The sequence below is a fragment of the Nicotiana tomentosiformis genome, chromosome 10 (genome assembly GCF_000390325.3).
Source record: "Nicotiana tomentosiformis chromosome 10, ASM39032v3, whole genome shotgun sequence".
Classification (NCBI taxonomy): Eukaryota; Viridiplantae; Streptophyta; class Magnoliopsida; order Solanales; family Solanaceae; genus Nicotiana; species Nicotiana tomentosiformis.
In genome coordinates this window covers 25,755,418-25,781,982 of record NC_090821.1, presented here as the reverse complement: position 1 = coordinate 25,781,982, position 26,565 = coordinate 25,755,418, and the positions used below count along the sequence as shown (strand labels likewise).

Genomic DNA, 26,565 nt, shown 5'->3' with positions numbered 1-26,565 from the left:
AAAGTACACTTTATTCATTAATAAATTAATAGGTAGAACTTCTTTGAACTACAAGATGTTGAACTTAAATAAATCTGAACACTAACTATACAAGGAAAAATTAGACATAATTGGGGGGCTTCCTAAATTTTTTAGCCTAAAGGATCACCCCCTGCAACATAAATAATACTTCGCAACCCTTTAAAGTGCAATGAGTGCTCATATTATCCAGTGGGCATAGACTATCATCTCCAGCTACCCGATTACTATGTTTAATTGGTTTTCCTAACATGCACTAATTCAATTCTAAGTCGTGCCCTACACATTCCTACACATCCCATGCCTATGGTCCAGGAGGCATTGGACCACTATATAGGTGGTTCTAGACCCATCCTAGGCTGCTCAAAATTAAAAGACTAGGAGCCACATAATTTAAACAAATAAGACTTCATATAAAGTATAGTTAGCATAACGGCTCATGTTTACCAACTTATCACAACCCAAAAACCAACTATCGTGATAACGCCTATCATGGTACTAGGCAAGCATCTACTCAACTATCTTAACAGAGTAAAAGCTTTGAAATTTTTAGACGGAGGCAATTAATATTTAAGAAAGCCTTTTAGGAACAGAAATAAACCCGCTGCACAATACAATCTATCCCAAAATCGGGGTGTCATCGAGTACATGAGCATCTATACCAGGAACAGTCTAATACAATTCTACGGAATAAGAACTGAAATGCAATAAAGATAATGAAGGAGAGTCAACGCCATGCAGCTACCTCGATAGTCTCCGGGATCAGCTACTCAAATATCAACACCCACTATGACCGGGAATACCTGGATCTGCACACGAAGTGCAGGGTGTAGCGTGAGTACAACCAACTAAGTAAGTAACAACAATAAATAAGGAACTGAAAGATAGTGACGAGATATGCAGTTATAGTTCATTTTCAGTAATCTCAACAAGAAAGTAGACCTCCTTTAAAATTCGGCAGTTTAAGTCAAATCAATTTATAAATGCCAAGTTCGAGTAAAATCCTGATATAATATCCCTCATAAGTTTCAAAACAATGACATATAACAACTATGCGCAACAATAATGGAAGCGAATACCGCCTCTCAGGGCAAAAGTAACTCAATCTTTCTCAATAGCTCATCACTCGGCTCTCAGCCCTCAACACTCACATTCAATAGGTACCTGCGCTCACTGGGTGTGTACAGACTCCGGAAGGGCTCCTTTAGCCCAAGCGCTATATCGCTGTGGCGTGCAGCCCGATCCCATATGAATAGCCATAAGGCTCGTTGCGGCGTGCAATCCGATCCATATATATATATATATATATATATACAGCCCTAAGGCTCGTTGTGGCGTGCAACCCGATCCATATACATACATATAGCTCACAGCTCGGCACTCAGTCATCAATCTTTCCAGTCTCTCGGGCTCTCAGAAATCATAAAAATCAGCCCAAACAAAGATAATATAATGTATCAGCAAGAAATAAGAAGAGACTGAGATATGATACACAAGTAAATCGTGACTGAGTACAAAACAGCAATTAGCAATTAATTCAACGAGTACACGACCTCTGCATGTCCCAATAGTGTAATCACATAGCCTAAGCATGACTCCTAACACGATTTGCAGTCAAATTTCTATAACACAAGGAGAGCATATAGCTAACAACAAGTTATTCAACTTTACAGTTCCACGGAATGGACCAAGTCACAATTCCTATGGTGCATGCCTTCATGCCCGTCACCTAGCATGTGCGTCACCACCAAACAATCATATAACAACAAAATCCGGGGTTTCATATCCTCGGGACCAGATTTAAAACTGTTACTTACCTCAATCCGAGCCAAAACTCTACTCCAAAATGCCCTTGCCTCACGAATCGGCCTCCAAACGTCCCGAATCTAGCCACAAGCAATACAATACAATCAATACGGCTAAAGGAATTAATTCCATAAGAAAAATACGAATTATAAGCCAAAATTCGAAATTGGTCCAAACCCAGCCCCCTGGCTCGCATCTCGAAATCCGACAAAAGTCACAAAACCCGAAAGCCCATTCGCTCACGAGTCTAACCATACCTAATTTATCAAAATCTGACATCAAATGGCCATTCAATTCCCCAAAATTAACTCTCCAAATCCCTAGCCTCAAACCCCCGAATTTCACCTCAAAGTCCCACCAACTAGGTGTAATATCAATAGGGAAACGTAATCATTGAAGAAAAATGGACACAAGGATCTTACCTCAAGAATTTCCCTTGAAAAGCCCTCTCAAAATCTCTAAAATCCGAGCTCAAAATGTTATAAATGGTGAAAAAACTCGAAACCTCGTATTTATATGTTCTGCTCAGGTCTTCCGCACCTGCGGCCCAAATCCCGCTTCTGCGGTCCCGCTTTTGCGATCCCGCTTTTGTTGTTGAAAGTCCGCTACTGCACCTGCATACTCCTTTCCGCATCTGCGGAAGCGCTTCTGCGCAGCAGGTCCGCATCTAGGGCCTCGCAGGTGCGGAAAGAATCTCGCACCTGCGGCCACCGCCAAGCCTCCTACTTTTCGATTATGCGGGCTCCTTCTCACTTTTGCGGGCTCGCACCTGCGGTTCCTACTCCGCAGGTGCGATTACTACAGCAATAGCAAAACTTCAGCTGCTTCCTCAACTTACTTCCAAGTCTGTTAACCACCTGAATTCAACCCGAGGCCACCGGGACCTCAACCAAAAATACCAACAAGTCTTATAACCCAATACGAACTTAGTCGAACCCTCAAATTACCTCAAACAACATCAAAAACAAGAATTCCACACAAATTCAAGCCTAATGAACTTTGAAATTTTCAAATTCTACAAACGACGTCGAAACCTATCGAACTACGTCCGATTGACCTCAAATTTTGAACATAAGTCACAACTGACCCCACGAATCTACTGCAACTTCTGGAATTGGAATCCGACCCCGATATCAAAAAGTCCAATCCCGACCAAACTTTCCAAAATTTCAAATTTAGCCATTTCAAGCCTAATTCTGCTACGGACCTCCAAATCATAATCCGGACACGCTCCTAAGTCCAGAATTACCCAACGGAGCTAACGGAACCATCAAAATTCCAATCCGAGGTTGTTTACATATAAGTATACATCCGGTCGACTTTTTCAACTTAAGCTTTCAATTAAGAGACTAAGTGTCTCAATTCACTCTGAATTCTCTCCGGACCCGAACCAACTAACCCGATAAGTCATAAAACAACAGTGAAGCACAAAAATGAGCAGAAAAGGGGAACGAGGCTACAACTCTCAAAATGATCGGCCGTGTCGTTACATCCTCCCCTCTTAAACAAACGTTCATCATAGAACGGGTCTAGAAACATACCCGGAGTCTTAAATAGGTGTGTATATCTGCTCCACATCTCCCGCTCGGTCTCCCAAGTAGCCTCCTCAACGGGCTGACCTCTCCACTGCGCCTTCACTGAAGCTATATCCTTTGACCTCAACTTTCGAATCTGTCAACCCAGAATAGCCACCGCCTCCATATCATAAGTCAAATCACCATCCAACTGAACCATGCTGAAATCCAATACATGGGACGGGTCGCCAACATACTTTCGGAGCATAGAAACATGAAATAATGGATGCACACTCAACAAGCTAGGTGGCAAGGCAAGCTTGTAAGCCACCTCCCCAATCCTCTGAAGTACCTCAAACCGCCCAATGAACTGAGGGCTCAACTTGCCATTCTTCCCGAACCGCATAACACCCTTCATGGGTGAAACCTTCAGCAGAACCTTCTCCCAACCATGTAAGACACATCACGGACCTTCCTGTCAGCATAACTCTTCTATCTAGACTGCGTCGTGCGAAGCCGCTCCTGAATCAATTTAACCTTATCCAATGCATCCTGAACTAAGTCTGTACCCAACAGCCTAGCCTCACCGGGCTCAAACTAACTCACCGGAGATCTACACCGCCTCCCATACAAATCCTCATACGGGGCCATCTGGATGCTCGACTGATAGCTGTTGTTGTAAGCAAACTCCGCGAGTGGAAGAAACTGGTCCCATGAACCCCCAAAATCAATGACACACGCATGTAGCATATCCTCCAATATTTGAATAGTACGCTCGGACTGCCCGTCCGTCTGAGGGTGAAATGTTGTACTCAACTCCACCTGAGTGCCCAACTCCTGCTGCATGGCCCTCCAAAACTGCGATGTAAATTGTGTGCCTCTATCTGAAATGATGGAAACCGGCACACCGTGAAGGCGGACAATCTCTCGGATGTAAATCTCAGCCAGCCGCTCTGAAGAATAAGTGGTGCCCACTGGAATGAAGTGCGCGGACTTGGTCAGCCGATCCACAATCACCCAAATAGCATCGAACTTCCTCGAAATCCGTGGGAGCCCAACTACGAAATCCATGGTGATCCGCTCCCACTTCCACTCTGGAATCTCTATCCTTTGAAGAAAGCCACCCAGTCTCTGATGCTCATATTTTACCTGCTGACAGTTAAGGCATCGAGCTACAAACCCCATTATGTCCTTCTTCATCCTTCTCCACCAATAGTGCTGCCTCAAGTCCTAGTACATCTTAGCGGCACCCGGATGAATGGAATACTGCGAACTGTGGGCCTCCTCAAGAATCAACTCACGTAGCCCATCCATATTGGGCACACAAATCCGACCCTACATCCTCATTACCCCTTCATCCCCAATAGTCACATCTCTGGCATCACCGTGCTGAACCCTATCCTTGAGGACAAGCAAATGAGGATCATTATGCTGGCGCTCTCTGATGCGATCAAATAAGGAAGACCGAGAAACCACACAAGCGAGAACCCGACTGGGCTCCAAAATATCCAATCTCACGAATCGGTTGGCCAAAGCCTAAACATCAACTGCAAGAGGTTTCTATCCAACGGGAAGAAAAGCAAGACTACCTATACTTACTGCCTTCCTACTCAAGGCATCGGCCACCACATTGGCCTTCCCTAGATGATACAGAATAGTGATGTCATAGTCCTTTAGCAGCTCCAACCATCTCCGCTGCCTCATATTGAGATCCTTCTGTTTGAACAAGTGCTGGAGGCTCCGATGATCCGTAAATACCTCACAAGACACACCGTAGAGGTAATGCCTCCAAATCTTCAATGCATGAATGATGGCAACTAGCTCCAAATCATGAACAGGGTAGTTCTTCTCATGAGGCTTCAACTGGCGCGAAGCATAAGCAATCACTCTACCCTCCTGCATCAAACACACCCAATGCCGATCCGAGAAGCATCACAATACACTGTATAAGAGCCCAAAACTGACGGGAGAACTAGAACTGGAGCTATGGTCAAGGCAATCTTGAGCTTCTAAAATCTCTCCTCACGCTCATTCGACCACCGGAAAGGAGCACCCTTTTTGGTCAATTTGGTCAAGGGTGATACAATAGACGAGAAACCCTCTACAAAGCGACGATAATAACCGGCCAAGCCAAGAAAGCTCTGAATCCGTAGCTGAGGATGGTCTGGGCCAACTCTGAACCGCCTCTATCTTTTTCGGATCCACCTAAATACCCTCACTGGACACCACGTGCCCCAAGAATGCCACTAAGTTGAGCCAAAATTCGCACTTGGCGAACTTGGCATAAAGCTTCTCTTCCCTCAACTGTTGTAACACAACCCTCAAATGTTGGGCGTGTTCCTCCTGACTACGAGAGTACACCAGGATGTCGTCAATGAATACAATAACAAACGAGTCGAGATAAGGCTGAAATACACTGTTCATCAGGTGCATAAATGTTGCTGGGGTGTTAGTCAACCTAAAGGACATCACAAGGAACTCATAATGACCATAACGGGTCCTGAAAGTTGTCTTAAGAATATCCAAGTCCCGAATCTTCAACTTGTGATACCCAGACCTCAAATCAATCTTGGAGAACACCCTCGCTCCCTGAAGCTGGTCAAATAGGTCATCAATGCGCGACAAAGGATTGTTCTTGATTTTGACCTTGTTCAACTGCCTATAATCAATGCACATTCTCATAGTACCATCCTTCTTCTTCACAAACATAACAGGTGCACCCCAAGGTGACACATTAGGCCTAATAAACCCCTTATCAAGGAGTTCCTAAAACTGCTCCTTCAGCTCCTTCAACTCCGCTGCTGCCATATGGTATGGGGGAATAAAAATGGGTAGAGTGCCCAGCACCAAGATAATGCCAAAGTCAATATCCCTATCATGTGGCATGCCCGGCAGGTCTGCAGAAAACACATCCGGGAAATCTTGCACCACCGAAACAGAATCAATAGTAGGGGTCTCTGCACTAACATCCCTCACAAAGGCCAAATAAGATAGACAACCCTTCTCAACCATTCGCTGAGCCTTCAAGTATGAAATCACTCTACTAGGAACATAGTCTAGAGAACCTCGCCACTCAATCTATGGCAACCCCGGCATCCCCAATGTCACGGTCTTAGCGTGGTAATCCAGAACAACATGACATGGGGACAACGAGTCCATACCCAAGATCATATCGAAATCAACCATACTAAGTAACAAGAGGTCAACTCTGGTCTCCAATCCCCCAATAGTCACTACACACGACCGGTATACCCGGTCCACAGTAATAGTATCTCTTACCGGTGTAGATACATGAACAGATGAAACTAGAGACTCACGGGGCATATCCAGATAATGGCCAAAATATGATGACACGTATAAATAAGTGAAATCAGGGTCAAATAATACAGAGGCATCCTTGTGGCAGACTAAAACAATACCTGTGATCACTGCATCGGAAGCAATGGCATCTGGTCTGGCGGGAAGAGCATAGAATCGGGCCTGACCACCACCTAATCGGCCTCCCCCTCTAGGGTGACCTCTAGCTGACTGGGCCCCACCCCGAGCTAGCTGAGCGGGTGGTGAAGTAACTGGTGCTGAAGCCATAGTCCGACTCCTCTGTTGAGCCGGACCTCCCGTAAGGCGGGGACAATATCTCTTGATATGGCAAAACTCTCCATACTCATATCAACTCCCTGGTGCTGGTGGTGGGGACTGGAGGGAGCCCCGAGCACCGAGATAACTGGTAGAAGGACCTGGCATAGACGAGCCCTGACCCGATGGAGCACGGGACGAACTCTAAGCTGGAAGGGCACTGAGAGATGAGTTACCCTACTGATAACTGTGTGAACCATGGCCAGATGATGCACCACAGTGAACTGGGCGAGCCGTCTGAGCATGTCTGTAAGGACGACCCCTGACGTGGTAGAACTGACCCCTAGAAGGAACACCGCTGAATCCACCTCCTCCCTCTCAATCCGCTCCTGGCTATGGACCATCTCTATCTAACGAGCAATGTTGACAACCTCATCGAAAGTAGCACCAGATACCCTCTCTCTAGTCATAAGCAAACGCAGGTGAAATGTGAGGCCATCAATGAACCTTCTGATCCTCTCCCTATCGGTGGGAACCAACCAGACTGCATGACGGGCCAACTCAGAAAACCTCATCTCGTACTACATCACAGATATATCACCCTGATGAAGCTACTTGAACTGCCTGTGCAGCTCCTCTATGCGGGACTGAGGCACGAACTTCTCCAGGAAGAGAACGGAGAACTCCTGCCATACAAGGGGTGCTGCGCCGACCGGCCTACGCCTCTTTTAAGCCTCCCACCAACTGAAGGCAGCCCCAGAGAACTGAAAAGTAATGAACGAAACCCCACTGGTCTCCAGAATACCTGCTATATGGAGAATCCTCTGACACTTGTCCAAGAAACCCTGGGCATCCTTTGCCTCTGTACCACTGAAAGATGGAGGATGGAGTCTCCCAAGCCTCTCCAATCTCCACCGCTCATCATCAGACATAACAGGAACCACATGGGCCTGAGTAGCTGCAAACGGCTGGGCTGGTAGTTCCCCCGGTATCTGAAGTCCCTGTACTACCTGATTTGGAGTACGGGCAATAGGGTAGGAGTGCCTCCCCCGGCTTGAGAAGTGGCAGGTGCGGCCTGAGCCGAAACCACCTAAGCAGGGCGGTGCAAACTGTCAGAATCTAAGCTAAGGCCTCCGGAAGGCCTGGAATCATAATGGGCACAGGTGGTGCCTGAGCTGGTCCCACACGCTCATCCACAACTGGAACCTGCTCCTGAACTGGGACAACTGGTGTATCCGCAGGTGCTGCCCTAGCTGTTATGCGAGTTGTACCTCTGCCCCTACCGCGACCTCGGCCTCTCGCGGCCCTGACTGGTGGTACTGTTGTCTATCCATCCTACCCAGTGGTACGTGTCCTCACAATCTGTGAGAGAATAGAACAACAGAAGTTTAGTCACCAGAATCAACAGATTCGCACGACAGGAATTTAAGAATGTGAAGTTTCCTAAGGGTTCGGCAGCCTCTCGAAGATAAGTACAGGCATCTCCGTACCGATCTGCAAGACTCTACTAAACTTGTCCATGACTCGTGAGACCTATGTAACCTAGGATCTAATACCAACTTGTCACGACCCAAAAACCAACTGTCATGATGGCGCCTATCATGGTACTAGGCAAGCGTTTAATCAACTATCTTAACACAGTAAAAGCTTTGAAATTTTTAGACGGAAGCAATTAATATTTAAGAAAATCTTTTAAGAACAGAAATAAACCCGTTGCACAATAGAATCTATCCCAAAATCGGGGTGTCATCGAGTACACGAGCATCTATACCAGGAACAGTCTAATACAATGTCTACGGAATAAGAATTGAAATGTGATAAAGATAATAAAGGAGAGCCAAGGCCTGCGAACGCCATGCAGCTACCTCGATAGTCTCCGGGATCAGCTGCTCAAATATCAACACCCGCTATGACTGGGAACACCTGGATTTAGTGTCCTAACTTTTTGAGGTGCTAATTTAAAATTCTGGACATAATATTAGAATCTTTGGATACATTTTAGAATTTTAGGACACGATGTCCTGAAGTTTGGATCGTGAGGTTTAAACTTGAGGATGTCATGTCCCAAAGTTGGAGCAAATTAGCTAATTCTTAAATATATTATAAACAGTAGATATATTTTAAACAATATACTTAAAAGTGACAGTATGCTGTTTAAAATATCTCCACATCTTACAATATATTTAAAGATTAACTAATTTGCTCAAACTCCAGGACACGTTATCCTGAAGTTTAAACCTCACTGTCCTAAAGTTTGAAAATGTATCCAGAAATTCGAATTTTATGTCTTGCATTTTAAATTAGCAATTTAGAAATTCATGACACTTAGAACCCGTTTGGATTGACTTAAAAAAGGTGGCTTTTCAGCAGAAATAACTTTTAATCCAAAAAAATAATAAGATGAGGTTGCTAAGCTTATTGCTTTTGGCTTGTTTTAAGCAATTTTAAACTTATTTTAAGCACTTTTTGACTTTGCCAAATAGTGAAAAAGATAAAAAGGACTTAAAAGCTGATTTGACGAGCTTAAAAGCCAATCTAAAGTTCCAAACACCCTCTTAGTCATAAATTTCAAATTAGCAGTTTAGAAATTCAGGGCTAAGTATCCTGCATTTCAAATTAACAGTTTAGAAATTCAGGACTAAGTATCCTGCATTTCAAATTAGCAGCTCAAAAATTTAGAATAATAAGTCCTGAATTTCAAATTAATAGCTCAAAAATTAAGGACACAAAAATTTAAAATATTTAGTCCTAAAGCTTGGACATATTGTCTAATTTTTAAATTTAGTGTAGATTATGAATATATTGCTTAAAAATAAATAGTAAAATGTCCCTGAAACGACAGCAGATCTGCTTTTCCCAGACGGTGTCTCGTCTCACTGAGAAAAGGAGATCTGCAAAGCGTAACGTTACCACCGAATAGAAAAAAGAGATGGCTTTGATGGCAGTGTTGGAGTCAGATCTTCGAGCTTTATCGGCAGAAGCTCGCCGGCGATATCCTGCCGTCAAAGATGCTGCAGAGCACGCTATTTTGAAGGTTCTTTCTCAAAGTATTCATTTTTCATTTTTTTTTGACTCTAAATAAATATTGATTCATATTTATATATAACTATGCAGTTAAGATGTTTGTCGAGCCCGAGTGAGATAGTACTTAACGAGGATATACTAAAGATATTTTTGATGGCGTGTGAAGTTAGGACTGTGAAAATGAGCGTGATTGGACTTTCTTGTCTGCAAAAGCTCATTTCTCACGATGTAGTTGCTCCATCAGCTTTAAAGGAGATTCTCGACACCCTCAAAGATGTAAGTTATATATACTATCCCGTTTCAGTTTATGTGAACCTATTTACTTTTTTGTACGATCAAAAAAGAATGACCCTTTCTAAATTTAAAATTAATTTTGCTTGAACCTACAATTCTACCTTAATGAGAAACTTTTATAACCAAACAAATACTCTGGGCCCTTTTTGACTTGTTTAGGACCACAAATTACAATTTATTTTTTCTTAAACTCCGTGCCCAATCAAATAAGTTCGCATAAATTAGAACAGAGGGAGTATATAAGCAAGTTGTTGTTTGAGAAAATGCCTGCCATAAGTTAACAACATTGCTAGCGCGGAAACCAAATTAAATTAGAGCTGACAGTCAGTTTGATCTTGATAGTGCCTTGATTGCAATATTTCTATAATATAATATAATGGATTTTGGGTCCCCTCTACAAACCTTTGAGCCTTGTCATGCTTTGTTAAATCTCTCAGAAGTAACAAAGGTCTGATGTTGTTGAAAGTAACAAAATCCGAGCTAAGAGTGTCTCATTGTAGGCAAATGATGAAAATTCAAAGAAGAATCTAATCAAAACACAATAAAGACTTCCCAAGCATAATCTATTTAAAAAAAACACACGAGAAGTTCTGCAAAAGATTAGGTAGCAAAACTCCCTTTGAGCACCTAATGTAACATAAATGGAAGACCCCCCAAAGAAAGCAACATTTTGGATCAAAAAAGTATTAAAAGCAAAATATGCTGGATTTAAGGCAACGTGAAATAGTATACCTGCTAGTTCTTCCCATGCTATTTCAAGGTCAAGTATTAAAACACTGATCCTGTTTGGGTACCTTTGGTGGATTATGAGTTCAAACTTTACAAAGCTCTTTTATTTTGAGCACCTCAAGTACTCAGCACAGAACCCGGACACTTAGTGTAGAAACTAAATACCCTGCATTTGAAGGACAAAGGTGACCGAGTAATAAGTTTATTTGCAGGTAACCTGATTTATTTGAAGTTAGCAATGCCGAAAGATGCACCATCACATTATGCTTTGAGGAACTTGAAAATCATTCTGCAAGGAAGATAGTTATTGCTGTTGGGTTCTAAAAGCTAACTTTTAGCAAGTTATGTGTTAGTAACTAGAGATATAACATCCACATGATCTTTCTTCTATAATTCATCCCAATAGTACTTTCCTCCTTCCGGTCTGAAATATTGTTGTATGCTTTTACACTATATTTGCATCATATAAAATCTGCCTCTTGTCTAAATCTTTTCACAGCATGGGGAAATGGCTGATGAGAGTCTTCAGCTTAAGACCTTGCAGACTATCCTCATAATATTTCAATCTCGTTTACAACCTGATAATGAGGTAATAATTAATCTATTGCCTCTCTCGGTTATCATAGTAAGTTGTTGGCTATTCTATGTGTTGCTGAAATATGGCTGAATCAGTGGTATCGGACATTGAACAACTAAGTGACTTTTGCGTAAACACAAAAGGACAAAACTTGTTCATGTATGCTTAATCTAGTTTTGTCTGGTTTTTTGGAAAAAAGCAGGAATTTGCTAGACTTTTGAGGGCATATGATGGAAACTGATATGCTTTCTGGGTACCTTGCTGTTGAATCTTATCTATGAATGTTGACTCCATGTGTAATATCTTTAGTTCCCTGTCTAGCATGAATGACAGTATTGTAAAGTACATAACTGAGTTCTAACACCTTTTATGTGAGTATTGAATGTTGCTCAAAACTTATGATTATGGTTGATGAACTCAAAACATTAGTTTGAATTTTGACAGTGAAACATAATATGTATAAGTATGCATAACAGAAAAAACATACTGCTGTATATTAAAGAAAGAAAAATCTGGCTTCTAGCTAGTGAGTATGTGATAACATGTAATACAGGGTGTTGAGTTGTCCCACATCGGTGGGATTTGAGGTCCTTGGTCTCCTTATATGGTCTTGGGAAATCCTCACCTCATAAGCTAGCTTTTGGGGTTGAGTTAGGCCTAAGGTCCATTTATCATGGTATCAGAGCCAGGCCCATCCCAATTATTGTTACCGATGTTGGGCCCCCATTTATGTTGTCCACGCTCCAGTTTGCAGGCCTGAGCGTGAGGGGAGTGTTGAGTTGTCCCACATCGGTGGGATTTGAGGTCCTTGGCTCCTTATATGGTCTTGGGCAATCCTCACCTCAAATGGGGGAAGTGCAGGAGCTTAGAAAAAGTCCTTCTTATAATTCCTTCAACGTTTCCAGTTTTCCTTTTTAGGCGGGGAATGTTATTTTGGGAGAATTGTGGTTGGTCTTCCTTTTTTAAAATGGATGTGCATTAACTTTTCTTTAACTTTCAGGACCACACCGCTCAAGCGCTTGGTATCATTCTTCGTCTTCTTGAAAACAACAGATCCTCTGATAGCGTGCGAAAGTGAGTTTAAAGGGTGAAATTAAAACGCATTCAGCTGGCTGTTCCCTTTTATCTCTTCTTTCATTTGGGTGCTCATTCTTGGCAAATTGTCTCAGTACTGCTGCAGCAACTTTTAGGCAAGCCGTAGCATTGATATTTGATCGTGTGGTTTCTGCTGAGTCACTTCCAGCCGGAAAATTTGGTTCTGGAGTGTACATTTCTCGTAGCAGTTCAGTTAGTAGTGATGTTAATCGCAATATAAATCAGCAAGAGTATGTACACATCCTGATGACTTTTTTTAACAGCTACACATCCTAATATTAAAATGGATTTAGTTTTTTCTGTCCTCTTCTCTGCATGTCTAGCAACTCTTTATTATATTCTGCTCGTGGTGATTCAGCAACTTAATAGATAATTGAGTGGTCTGGCCTGTCTTTGTTTCTTGCAGTCATACCTACTTTGTCAACTGTCTGTTATATTCCCTCTATCTATGCCGACATATTTAGTCATTTTTAGTATTACACCTATGCTAATCCGTGAGTGATCCCGTGAAGATTCGTGAAGAACCCTATTCGTTTAAATCTTATATTTCAAGTATTCTTCCTCGAGGACATCTTGTCTCCTTCTTGTTGTACTCTTCTTCTTATTGACTATATCTTCTTTCTTAATGAGAGAATGTTTGCTTCTGTATAAAATATTCTACTGGCATTTAAGAAGTTTATGTTAGTGGTTGATCTAACTGGATTGTTTAAACAAATTGATTGCTTATCTTATGAAGTCTGATGTTATGATTTACGAATTTCAATTTCTCGACGTACTTGAACAGGTCGTTGGAGCAGGAGTTTTCTTCCGGAGGTCCATCGCTAATGAGGGATACCCTAACTAAATCTGGAAAGCTCGCACTTCGGTTGCTTGAGGACCTGACAGCTCTTGCTGCAGGTGGATCTGTATGTGCCAATATGAGTGGTTCTTCTTCTTGTTTGAAAGATGTTCAAATTCTATGGGCTGCCTACTTTCTGGAAGTGTTACACTATCAATGTGGTTTCTGTTACTTATTATAAAATAATAAAAATAAATGTGTTTCTGTTGCAAATGGAAGCTTTAGATTCCTCCCTGATATTATGTCTATTTTATACTTCAGGCTGTCTGGCTACGTGTCAGTTCCATTCAACGGACATTTGCACTTGATCTACTTGAGTAATGATCTAACCTTCTAGATTAATATTTTTATCCCCTTGGATATGGATTTGCTTGATGCTTGTGAAGTGTATCACATGAATGTGGAGCATTAATACTTTTATCCCCTTAAATATGATTTCTGCTTAATGCTTGTGAAGTGTACCACATGAATGTGGAGTATTATAATACTTACCTCTTCAAAGTAAATATCGTACTTGCTCAACAAAGCTAAGTACTGTTAGATTTTCAACTTTTGAGAAATACATTATTTTCCTAGAGCCCTAACTTGTAGAGTTTTGAAATTTTGCCATTCTTTCCAAAAGGCATATTTGGATTGAGTAAGTCATTGACACTTTCTTGTTCTATTTACATTATACATACTCACACGCTCTTTTATGTGTGTGTGTGTGTGTATATGTATATATTTATTTATAATGTATTTGATAATCGAGAATTTCGAGGACCATCTGGCGTACTTTCGAGACTTGATGGATAATGGGCTCGCCTCTCACTCTTTTCCATTTAAATATCAGGTTTTTTTATCTGAGACGGGGTTCAAACTCGTGACTTGCGCCTACCCCACATATCGTGCGCTTCGTTCTTACCGCTAGAACCAAAGCCTTGGAGACACACACACACACTCTCTCTCTCTTTCAATATATATATATATATATATATATATATTATATCTTCCGTAATAAGCCTGCTAACTCTTGTAGGACAACATGCATTTGAATTGAATCAACCTAAAGGACTAGTAACATTGGTCTCAATCCAACTGTGGTGAACCACTTTTTGTCAGTTTCATCTGTTGACAAGATTCACTCTCTTATCATGGACTATCAATGCATAGTAGGTGTCAATTGCTTTAGCTTTTGCATCGGATAATTGGATCTAGCGTGCCTTTGTTAAGGATGCCAAGAATATTGTTTAATTATTCTAAGGTGTATATCAATAAGAGTTAGTAGGGATCAATTAGAGATTATTTTTCCTGTGATTATGTAACCTTGATATGCTTTCCTATTTCAGAATAAGTGTACATTATTATTTGAGCACCCAACAACTTGAGAAATCATCAAGGCTCGCATTCTCTCATTTCTCTGCCGTGTTTCTTCTTTCTCACATGTATTAAAGCATTGGTGAAAATGATCGACGTGTATTTACCAATGATATTAGGGATAGAACTTTTTTGGTTGCCCTGCAATTTTTCTGGATAATGCGAGTGTTGCACGAACCTTACCTTAACATCTCAAAAGATAAAAAGAGTGCTAAGCAAATCTTTCTTAGCTTCCGTGAGTGTTGCATATAAACCAACACTAGAGTAAGACTAAAAACCCTCGTGCGAGCACAACCCAGAAAGACGCACCGTCACTTGAGTCCAGATGCGCCTCCGTGTGATGTCTAGAGGCAAGAATGTTCGGCGAAGTTATCTCAGGCCCTGACACTGTGAGTCCATTCAACTTCGCCTCTTGAGCCCGAGTTTACCTATAGAGGTTCCGAGCCATTCCGACTACTGCAACCCTAGTTAGAGTACTCCATTTTGTTTTTGGCGTGTTTCTCGACTTTTCTAATTTTCCATTGGCTGCAACCCACTCTTTTGACACCTTTAGAATAGATTGAAGTATGCGACTCCTCCCAGCATATTAGAGGATGAACTTCATCTCTAATAAAATTATAGATTTTCTGATGATACTCTGGCAAGTTTTCCGACGAATAGACTATTTTGATAACCTCATTTAGAGGCTTTTTTTTTCAAGTTTTGTTTCGGAAAACTTCATATACTTAGTTGCATTGAGTTCATTAAGTACAAGGCATGTAAACAAAAATTCTTCTCAAATTGCATCGATGGTGCAAATTGGTAATCCACTTATGCCTCAAGTCCTCTGATTTTCTACCTTGAACCATTGATTCAAAAGCCTCAAATCATATTCCTGGTAATAAATTCCTCTTTACAATTTCTTACTCACTGTTCTGAATCCCTTCCTAAAGTCACATTGACAACATTGTTGTTAAAGGCTTCCTTAAAGTGTGCTTAAGCCCTGAAGCTTAGTGAAGCCCAGGTTGTGCGCTTCGCCTCGCTTAATTGGCACTTTAGTGGAGGCATCAAGGCGTTAAGGCGTGTGTACCAATGGATTGTCTTTAAGGGCACAACTTCATCTATAGCTTAATTATAATTTTTCCATTCTATTGAAATAATTATTTATTGTGTTTATCTTATCTTAACAGCTATTAGTGTGTTCCTCCTAGGCCGACCAGTAGTACAAGGACCATTTTTGTAATTTCCTTTTTATGATTCTTTATTATGCATGTTGTGATATTCACGCCCGTTACCATGTTACATTATTGCTAATATTCTTTGCTACTTGGTTGCGTTATCTTCACTGTTCCTTGAGCCGAGGGTCTATCGGAAACAACTTCTCTATCTCTATGAGGTAGGGGCAAGGTCTGCGTACACACTACCCTCCCCAGACCCCATTTATAGGATCAAACTGGGTTTTTTGTTGTTGTTGTTGTTGCTCTTCTTCCCTAAAGCCCATGATTTAATTGCGCTTTTCGCTTAAAGCTCCAACTGACTTTGGAGTTTTTTTACGCTTTTGAGTACTGTGATTGGTTAATGGATCCCAAACCATGACTGTTAGAGTCGGTAAAGCTATTTCTTTACCCTTTTTGACTTTAAATTCGGTCCTTTATGTTTTTGGTTGTTTTTCAATCTCATATTGGTTAATCACCTACTTGAAACACTTAGTTGTTCGTGCAGGATCATAGTATGAGGCAAGTAATTGGTACTGTGCGAATCACATGGATTTTTCTACCTTAACATATTGGAACCATCCATATGTTCTATTATTGAATCTCTTGTTTTTTTTTTTTGTCGTCCTTATCTTCTATTTTTATCCTAAGTCTACATGTGAAGCTCTCTAGTCCAAAATGTCGATGTGTTATGATTGAGAAGATATTGCTCCACTCTAGTGGTACTTGTGAGCTTGTCCCTTTGCCTCTACGAAATTTCCAAATTGGTTATTAGTGGATTTATGCCATCAAGGTTGGTTTGGATGGTTAAATTGATCGATTTAAGGCTTGTTTTGGTTGTCAATGATTATACTCAGATATTTAGGATTGATGCTGGTGATACATTCCCTCTCCTGGCCAAGATTGTCTCTGTTTGTTGCAGTGTTTTGGATAGCGTGAGACGACAAATAGCGGTGAGGGCCCGCTTCACTAAGGCAAGAGGCGAGAAGCGAAGCGCTCACCTTTTTGATGTGAAGCGACAATTAATACAAAAAAATAAAATATTAAATTTGCATATATATATATAACTAAAAACTCAATAGCAATAACATATATAATTAAAAACTCAATAGCAATAATATAGTATTAGATATATCAATTAAAAAATTAAAAACTCAATAGATAGTCGTAGTAGATTCATAAAATAAAACAAGCAATTGTTAGTATTATATTGGCTATTTTCTTCTTCATCCTCGGAGTCTTCATCAATTAGGGACCGACTTGAACTTGTAGCTACTCCCTTTCCCTTGTTATTTGAACTTGAAAAACTCCCTCTAAGACCATAGATATTCTCCACAACTCCAGCCGCCATAGAAACAATACCCCAATCGAGATCATCTCCTACATACACTTGTTCATCTTCATTATTTTGGGGGGCTCCCGTTAACCATTCACTTGCCTCTGTCAATGTTATCCAACAGAATTGGATCAATGGTATCGCGAGCGTCATAACGACGCTTCGATGTTCTATTGTATTTAATATACACTAGATCATTGAGATGCTATAGCTCAAGCCTATTCCTTTTCTTGGAGTGAATCTGCGCATACTAATAATAATACAATATATAATATATTAATATAATAAATCTGCTTCTTGCATGCTCAAATACACTCCAATTTCTCTCACATCCATATGCACTACAAGTTAAGCTTAGTACTTTGATGGCAAACTTTTGCAAGTTTGGAGTTTGATGACCAAAGTGCATCCACCATTCAACTATAGAAAAATATTTAAAAGTTAATAAGTATAAATAAATCAAATTAATTAAATTAAAGCTATAAGGACATCTTTATTAGAGTTAGTTACCTGGTGACCTTATGTCTCTGGCTCTAATAGCCGCCTATAAATCAAATAGGCCATCTGCTTGTGTGTACTTACCAAACTCCTCCCCTATTTGATCTACCATCGCTGCATCGGGGACCAACTTCTCAATACATTTATGGTATCCAACCCACACCTCTGAATCCAAAGTGCCTTCTCTATTATTCTTGTAAACAATCCCGGGTCCAAAATATGGCCTGCTGCATGCAAAGGTCGATGAAGTTGATCCGACCATCTTCTATCAGTATTCTCAAAAACTTTGTGGTTTCCCTAAAATGACGCTTCAATAGTTTCTTTGGCTCTATCCATAGTGTCATAAAGATAGTCTATTGGTGGTTTTCTCTCCCCATCCACCATAAGGTATCCTAATCAAAGGACCACCAACTTTAAGAGCCTGAACAACATCATTCCAAAATGATGGAGAAATAAGAATTTTGGCAGTTTCTTTCCCCGCAACTTCTTTTGCATATCTATTTTCTTTCCATTCGGTTGAAAGAACTAGCTTTCTTAAGTTTTTCTTTTGCAAGTAAAAACTATGTAAGGTCAAGAAAGCCGTTGCAAATCTAGTCTTGGTCAGTCTTACCAAATTTCTTTCATCTGTAAATTTCCTCATCAAATGCAACAACAATGGCCTTTGACTGATGTAAGAATATATCTTGACGGTCTTAGTGAAAACTATAAAAGTAACGATAACAATTTTATAGTTAATAGGACATAAGTATAAATAAAGTTAAAGATGACTATATTGAAGTTACCCGAAGCATATGGGTTTTCCTTGAATATGTCACCAAACATCAAATTGATACAATGGGCTTCACATGGAGTCCAATAAATGTGTGGATACACACCTTGCATCATCTTACCCGCACTAACATTCTCACTGCGTTATTGGTAACAATTTGTACAACATTTTCCTTCCCAATTTTCTTAATAGTCTTTGCAAACAAGTTGTACATTTTGGTGGAATCCGTAGAAGAGTTGCTAGCATTGTAAGATTCAAGAAAACACTACCTCTTGGAGGATTCACCACAATGTTGTCAAAGGCGCGCTTAAAGCGCGCTTAAGCCTTAGAGCGAAGCGCAAAACATGTTGAGCGTTTCGCCTCGCCTAGTGGGCGCTTCAATATTGTCATCAAGACTCTATGACATACTTTTCCTTGCCAATGATTGTAACCATGAAGAGACGACGCTAAATAATTGATATTTCAATATATCATAAAAAAATTCAATTTCTTTGTCCATATATATGGTATTCGTGCTTATAATTATTAGTCTTGGACTACACATACATATTTATATTTTTTTCTCTTTTTGCGCCTTTCTTCATTAAAGCCCGTGCTTTATTTGCGCTTTGCGCTTAAAGCCTCAACGGACCTAAAAGCTTTTTTGCACTTTTCGTCTTTGATAACACTGATTCACCAACACATTTATGACTATTTTCCCATTCCGTGCTGTCCATGTATCCATCATAATGGAACATCCAAACTTGTTCCATTCCACTCTATGCTCCTCAACAATCTTGTCTATCTTCTTCACCTCTTTTTAAGATGAGTTACTCTAACTTCATGATAGCTAGGGGGATTCATTCCTGGGCCATATTGTCCTACAACCTCAATGGATTTATCAAAAGTTTTGTTGTTAAAACAATTGAAAGGGAGCACTGCATCGTACATCCATGTTGCAAAAGCACTTACGGCGTGATCACTCAAAATCTTCTTGGCTTCTAAACCTGAACCAGAATCACCTTTTCCCTTTCTTGCTGTTTTGCCGAGAAATAAAGATTGACAGGACCTTTCGTTACTCTACACACTGTGGATGATCCACTAGAAATATTTGAAGATTTCTTTTGAGTTTTGGGAGGGGGTGAGGGTGGGGGGAGGTCCCATTTCATCATCTTCATCAATAAGATTCACAGATGCTTCATAACTCATTTGAGTTCTTGTCACATTTTCTTCTCAACAAATGCATTTACTTCCTCCCTAACATGAGCCTACTACATTTTTTAATCCACCAATCAAATGTTGTTTGTGACGAGTTATTCCACCATGTTATGTTTTTTCACAAAACACTCATTTAATTGCGGATCTTGTTGAGTCTTCTATAGCATAATTCCAAACTATATCATTTCTTTTATTACCATCAGATGAAGCCATTTCAATACTGTTTATAGGAAAACAATTATAGTCAATATGCAATTAATTCTACTCTATAACTGAAAAAAGGAGGAAAATTCAGGTATGAAGGAAGCTGTCTGGCTTTGCCCAAAAAATAGTGCTGGACTCGAAAAACACAGCGAAAAAAAAAGAAGAGAAGAAGAAAAAGGAAGGAAGAAAGAGAGAGAAAGCTCTGCCAAAAAGCTCTCTGCTGCTCGAAAACAACAGAGCAAAAAAAAAAAAAAGAAGAGACGAAAAAAAGGAAGAAAGAAAGAAAGAGGAAAGAGGAAAGAATAAACAAGAAAGAGGAAGAAGAAAGAAAAAAAAATGGACAAAGTCAGTCAGGCAGAAACTCGAAGAAGAAGAAAGGAGAAGAAGAAAGAAGAAAAGAGATGAAAAGAAGCATACCTGATCGAAGAAACTTGAAGAAGAAAGAAGAAATCTTGTTTGCTTCTTTGCTGTGGGGTTGAGTCGACGAGGTTGAAGAAGAAAGAAGAAAATAAACTCAAGCCCTAATTTTTCTTTTAATCGCTGATGGTCTGCTTCCTCTTTTTTTTCTTCAAAAAAAAAATCGCTACTGTGCGCCTCTCGCTACTCAGGCAAGGGCACTTGCTATTTTTATTTTGCCATGCAACAGAGGAAATTGGCGCTGCAGCCTCGCATCGCATCGCCTCACGCTATTAACGCTGAGGCGAGTGCTATTTACAACCCTGGTTTATTGTTTTTAGTCTGGCCGCTGTTCGTCATTGGCCTCTGTATTAGTTGAAAATAAAAATTGCATTTTCTTTAGGGGGATCTAGAATATGAGGGGTAAATGGAGCACCCACCAACTTTTGTAGCTCAGAGAGATTCTAGTGGTCTGGTATGTCGATTAGGTCGATTCTTATATGGTCTGAAGTAGTCTTCTTGATCATAATTTGGTAAGCTCAACACAATTATTCAGGACTTTGGCCAGTCCGCAATGAAGGATGAAGGTAATTGGCCTCTGTATTAGTTGAAAATAAAAAATGCATTTTCTTTAGGGGGATCTAGAATATGAGGGGTAAATGGAGCACCCACCAACTTTTGTAGCTTTAAGATATTCTAGTGGTCTGGTATGTTGATTAGGTCGATTCTTATATGGTCTGAAGTAGTCTTCTTGATCATAATTTGGTAAGCTCAACACAATTATTCAGGACTTTGGCCAGTCGTCAATGAAGGTAATTATCTTGTATTTTATCGACATTCTACTCCAAATCTTTGCATGTATCTGGTATTTAATGGTGATATAGTTATCACATGTGATGATTAAAAGGACATCCCTAAGCTGAAGTATCATCTCTTTCAATATTTTCAGACCAACCATCTTGGCTAGTTGAGATACCACCTAGGTACTAAAGTCGCTCAATTCAGATTGGATATTGTAGTCTCATAAAGGAAGTATGCTCTTGATATTCGCAAGGAGATAGAAATGACAAACTATAGGCCTATCAATGTTAATATGGATATGAATGTTAAGCTTCTACCAGATTGAGGGAACCCCTTAGTGATCATGGACTACATAGGAGTTCTGTTGACAAGTTGAATTATCTTACTGTACTTGATTGGATATTGCTTTTCAGATAAGCATAGTAAGTCAGTTCTTGGATTCTTATATGACAGTCATTGATATGCAGTAATGTGTATTCTTTGGCATATAAGATCTGCTCCAGCAAAAGGATTACTTTCTGAGCATCAAGAACATGAGTAGATTGTTGGGTATATAGATGCAGATATTGAATAGAGTCACCTTCTAAAAACGATGTACTTCCGGATATTGCATTCTGGTTGGAGGTAATTTAACATCTGGAAAATTCAGTTCATGGATTCTTAAATGATAGTCATTGATATGCAATAATGATATTGAATAGAGTCACCTTCTAAAAACGATGTACTTCCGGATATTGCATTCTGGTTGGAGGTAATTTAGCATCTGGAAAAGTCAGTTCATGGATTCTTAAATGATAGTCATTGATATGCAGTAATGCATATTCTTTGGCATATAAGATCTACTCCAGGAAAAAGGATTACTTTATGAGGATGGAGGACATGAGTAGTTTTTGGGTATATAGATGCAGATATTGGATAGAGTCACCTTCTAACATCTGGAAAAGTAAGAAACAAAATGTAGTTGTAGGGTTCAGTGTAGAAGCAGAATACCAGGCTATGGTAGAAGCTACTTGTTAGCTCATATGGATCAAGCAGCTACTTCAGGATATTGCATTCTGGTTGGAGACAGTTTAGCATCTGGAAGAGTAAGAAACAAAATGTAGTTGTAGGGTTCAATGTAGAAGCAGAATACCAGGCTATGGTAGAAGCTACTTGTTAGCTCATATGGATCAAGCAGCTACTGTAAAAATCTGGAGATATTGATTAGATGAAACGTGTGTGATATTCAGGCTGGCCTTCATGTCGAATGAAGTTCTGTGTTTCATAAGAAAACTAAACATATGGAGATTGATTGTCATTTTGTCAGAGAAAAGATACTCTTAGGAGATTTCATTGCAAAGTTCGTGAAGTGGAATCAGCTAGCAGATATCTCGCCAAGTCTCTTGCTGGTCCCTGAATTATATGCATATATAACAAGTTCAGCACAGAGTGCTAATAATATTGTGTGATTATTGAATATATTGTACGTCTATTAGAATCAGTAGGAATTAGGTAAGAAAATTATGTTTCCTGCAATTATGTAACTTTGACATATTTTCCTCTTTTAGAGTAAGTTTAAATTATTATTTAAAGCCCCTAGTAGCTTGAGGAAACCTCTCGACCCTTCATAGGCTCCTGGTCATGGACCTTGAGATCACGAGGAAGAGGAGGAAGAGGAGGAAGAGGGCGATGTATAGCCAACATAGGATAAAGTGGGGAGCCTTGACGGAAGCTCAAACGCAGGAGTTGGGGGTCAAACTGGTGACTATGGGGGCTTGGAGGAGTAGTGGTGACGCAAGCGCTATGTGGACCACGACTGCGCAATGCATTAGGGAAGCCGCGAGAGAGGTATTAGGGGTCTCAAAGGGTTACTCTGGTGGTCACAAGGGAGACTGGTGGTGGAATGGAGAGGTGCAAGAAAAAGTAGAAACCAAGAAAGCAGCGTATCTGAAGCTAGTGGAAAGTGTAGACGAGGAGGAGAAGTGGACGAGCAGAGGTGGGGATAAGAGGTTGTTCAGGTTAGCCAAGGCGCGAGAAAGGAAGGCGTGTGACTTGGACCAAGTGAAGTGCATCAAGTACGAAGAAGGTAGAGTTTTGTTGGATGAAGGGCTTATCCGTCGGAGATGGCAGACCTACTTCCATAGTCTCTTGAACGAGGAGGGGGACATGAGCATTGTACTGGGTGATTTGGAACTCTCCGGGAGTCGTTGTGACTTTGGATATTGTAGGCGGATTAGAGTTGATGAAGTTGAGGGAGCTATGTGTAAGATGAGCAGGGGCAAAGTGATCGGGCCGGATGAGTGGAGGTGGAGCACGATGGTTCCCGTATACAAGAACAAGGGTGATATCCAAAATTGCAATAACTATCGGGGTATCAAGCTGCTTAGCCATACTATGAAAGTCTGGGAGAGAGTGATAGAGCTAAGGGTGAGGAGGAGTGTGTCTATTTCCGAGAACCAGTTCGGGTTTATGCCGTAGCGTTCGACTACAGAAGCTATCCAACTTGTTAGGAGATTGATGGAGCAGTATAGGGAGAGAAAGAAGGACTTGCATATGGTGTTCATCGACTTAGAAAAGGCGTACGATAAAGTTCTGAGGGAGGTTTTGTGGAGATGTTTGGAGGCTAGAGGTGTACTGGTTGCCTACGTTAGGTTGATTAAGGACATGTATGATGGAGTAAAGACCCGAGTGAGGACGGTGGGTGGGGACTCAGACCATTTTCCGGTTATGATGGGGTTGCATCAGGGGTCGGTACTCAGCCCTTTTTTGTTTGCTCTGGTGATGGACGTACTGACACGCCACATCCAAGGGTAGGTGCCGTGGTGCATGCTATTTGCAGATGATATTGTATTGATTGACGAGACGCGAGACGGTGTGAACGCGCAATTAGAGGTATGGAGGCAAACCCTGGAATCTAAAGGTTTCAAGTTGAGCAGGACCAAGACAGAATACTTGGAGTGTAAGTTCAGTGGCGAGACTCAAGGAGGGGAAGGGGAGGTGAGGCTGGACTCGCAGGTCATTCCTAGGAAAGGGAGTTTTAAGTACCCTTGGTCTATTATTCAGGGGGATGGTGAGATTGATGAAGATGTCACCCATCGTATTGGGGCGGGATGGATGAAATGGAGACTCGCTTCCGGTGTTTTGTGTGACAAGAAGGTGCCACCGAAACTTAAGGGTAAGTTCTACAGAGTGGTGGTCAGGCCAACGATGTGGTATGGGGCTGAGTGTTGGCCAGTCAAGATCGCTGAAGGTAGCAGAGATGAGGATGTTGAGATGGATGTGCGGGCACACCAGGTTAGATAGGATCAGAAATGAGGTTATTCGCGACAAGGTGGGTGTGGCCCCTATTGAGGACAAGATGTGGGAAGCGCGACTTAGGTGGTTTGGTCATGTGAGGAGGAGGAGCACAAACGCCCCGATGAGGAGGTGTGAGAGGTTGACATTGGAGGGCTTACAGAGAGGTAGAGGTAGGCCAAAGAAGAGGTGGGGAGAGGTGATTAGGCAAGACATGGCGCAGCTTCAGCTGACCGATGACTTGACCCTTGATAGGAAGGTATGGAGGTCGATGATTAGGGTAGTAGAGTAGGTAGTCTAGAGTGTTCATAACAGTACGTTTTTATGACTAACTGTTGTTTTCTTTCATTGTTGATCACCTTACTGTCTTGTTGTTTTTATTCTGCTTTTATATACCTTTTTGGTACTGTCCCTTCTTGTCTATATTTTCATTAATATGGTGCCTTTTTGGTACTGTCCATTGTCTATATTTTTATTAATGTGGTGCTTATACTTTCCTGAGCCGAGGGTCTATTGGAAACCACCTCTCTATCCTCACAAAGTATGGGTAAGGTCTGCGTACACACTACCCTCCCCAGACCCCACAGTGTGGGATAATACTGGGTATGTTGTTGTTGTTGTTGCCTAGTAGCTTGAGGAAATTATCAATCTTCATATTCTATCTATTCTCTCTCGTGTTTCTATTAACATTTTTTCCTGGTGTGCATGATTTCATCTAGTTTAGAATAGGTGTAGAGGATTCATATAACCGTCCCCAACTAATATTATGGAGTTAGGCATAGTTGATTGATTTGATTGTCCATGAGTCGAGAACCTTCATGCTATATACAGTCAAACCTCTCTATAACAGCTTCGTTTGTTCCGAATATTTTTGGTTGTTATAGCGAAGTGCTGTTATAGAGAACATATATTATAACATGAACATTGGTTCCGAAAAAGTTTGGCTTTTATAGTGAAGTGTTGTTATATAGGGATGATGTTATAGAGAGGTTTGACTGAATAATGAATAGGCCATACTTTAGAGCATGAGCTATAGTAGCAGCTGTAGTATTTTATCCAGCATTGTTTTAATGGAATCTAAGGATTTTTTGGGTAGTTATTGACATCTTCTTGCACGATTTGAATAAATTGATTTTTAGTTATTCAAAAAAAAAAAATTGTAGAAGAAGAACGATGAAGAACACAACTAAGAAAACATGTTTATGTAGATGGTCTGTACAAATAAGTCTGAAGAGTTTTCTGTAGCTGTTGACTAATTTATTTAATATGTTTTGTGATTTTGATTTTGCTTCTCATGTTGCTTCATTGTTTTTCAGGTTTATTTTGTCCAATTATGTGGTGCTGTTCAGAGTGTTGGTTCCTTATGAAGAGGTATAGAGATATCGTCTTTACTTCTAGCTGAATTGATTATATCCATTCTCTAATCGATAGCTTCTAAATAGCAGGTTCTTCGTCGCCAGATATGCTCACTGCTAATGACATCACTTCGTACTGATACCGAGGTGATAGTTCTTCCATCTGGAATTTAGTGTCACGGAAACAGATTTAAGGCTTAAGCATAAACTTTAAACTGCTGTCATCGCAAGAATCTGGTTCTCTTTATTTGTTTTGTATCTTATACATTATCCTCTGAGCAGCCTGAAGGAGAATCCGGAGAACCTTATTTTCGGCGTCTGGTGTTGCGTTCAGTAGCCAACATAATCAGGCTATACAGTTCTTCACTTATCACTGAATCTGAGGTAAATATTTAACCATTTTATGACATTTGCTGTTCCTTTTGGTGGTCATTATGGATTCTTTCTGAGAAGAAATTCCATCTATGTTGACAGAGTGATTGCCATATGTTAAGAGTATTGTAAATGATATGATGTTCAACTAGAATTAGTCAGAGTTAATTAGATTGATTGTTCATGAAATTAGATAGTCAGAATATTTTTTCCTATAGTATAACTTGTGCATTCACTATTTAGACCCGGTAGCTTGGGGAATAATCAAGTTAAGTTTTCTCTCAATATTCTTTCCTGTGCTTTTTTTTCCTCACATGATGTTGGAGCTTGTATGAGGATTTTATTGC

General features: G+C 40.6%; 1 protein-coding gene across 10 annotated transcripts in view; it reads left to right on the top strand.

The window, feature by feature from the left end:
* The first annotated feature begins 9,733 nt into the window (after window positions 1-9,733).
* The window catches only part of LOC104117615 (uncharacterized), a 76,065-nt gene continuing 59,233 nt past the window's right edge, over window positions 9,734-26,565 (top strand). For 9 of the 10 annotated variants that reach the window (XM_070187544.1, XM_070187542.1, XM_070187549.1 and 6 more), the window contains exons 1-10: window positions 9,734-9,945; window positions 10,026-10,211; window positions 11,458-11,547; window positions 12,536-12,609; window positions 12,705-12,860; window positions 13,415-13,535; window positions 13,730-13,785; window positions 25,808-25,862; window positions 25,937-25,993; window positions 26,129-26,230. In XM_070187544.1, the coding sequence (XP_070043645.1) occupies window positions 9,841-9,945; window positions 10,026-10,211; window positions 11,458-11,547; window positions 12,536-12,609; window positions 12,705-12,860; window positions 13,415-13,535; window positions 13,730-13,785; window positions 25,808-25,862; window positions 25,937-25,993; window positions 26,129-26,230 (1,002 nt within the window). In that variant the 5' untranslated portion in view covers window positions 9,734-9,840. The remainder of the gene's footprint in view (window positions 9,946-10,025; window positions 10,212-11,457; window positions 11,548-12,535; window positions 12,610-12,704; window positions 12,861-13,414; window positions 13,536-13,729; window positions 13,786-25,807; window positions 25,863-25,936; window positions 25,994-26,128; window positions 26,231-26,565) is intronic. The other variant, XM_070187550.1, reaches the window with a different exon arrangement.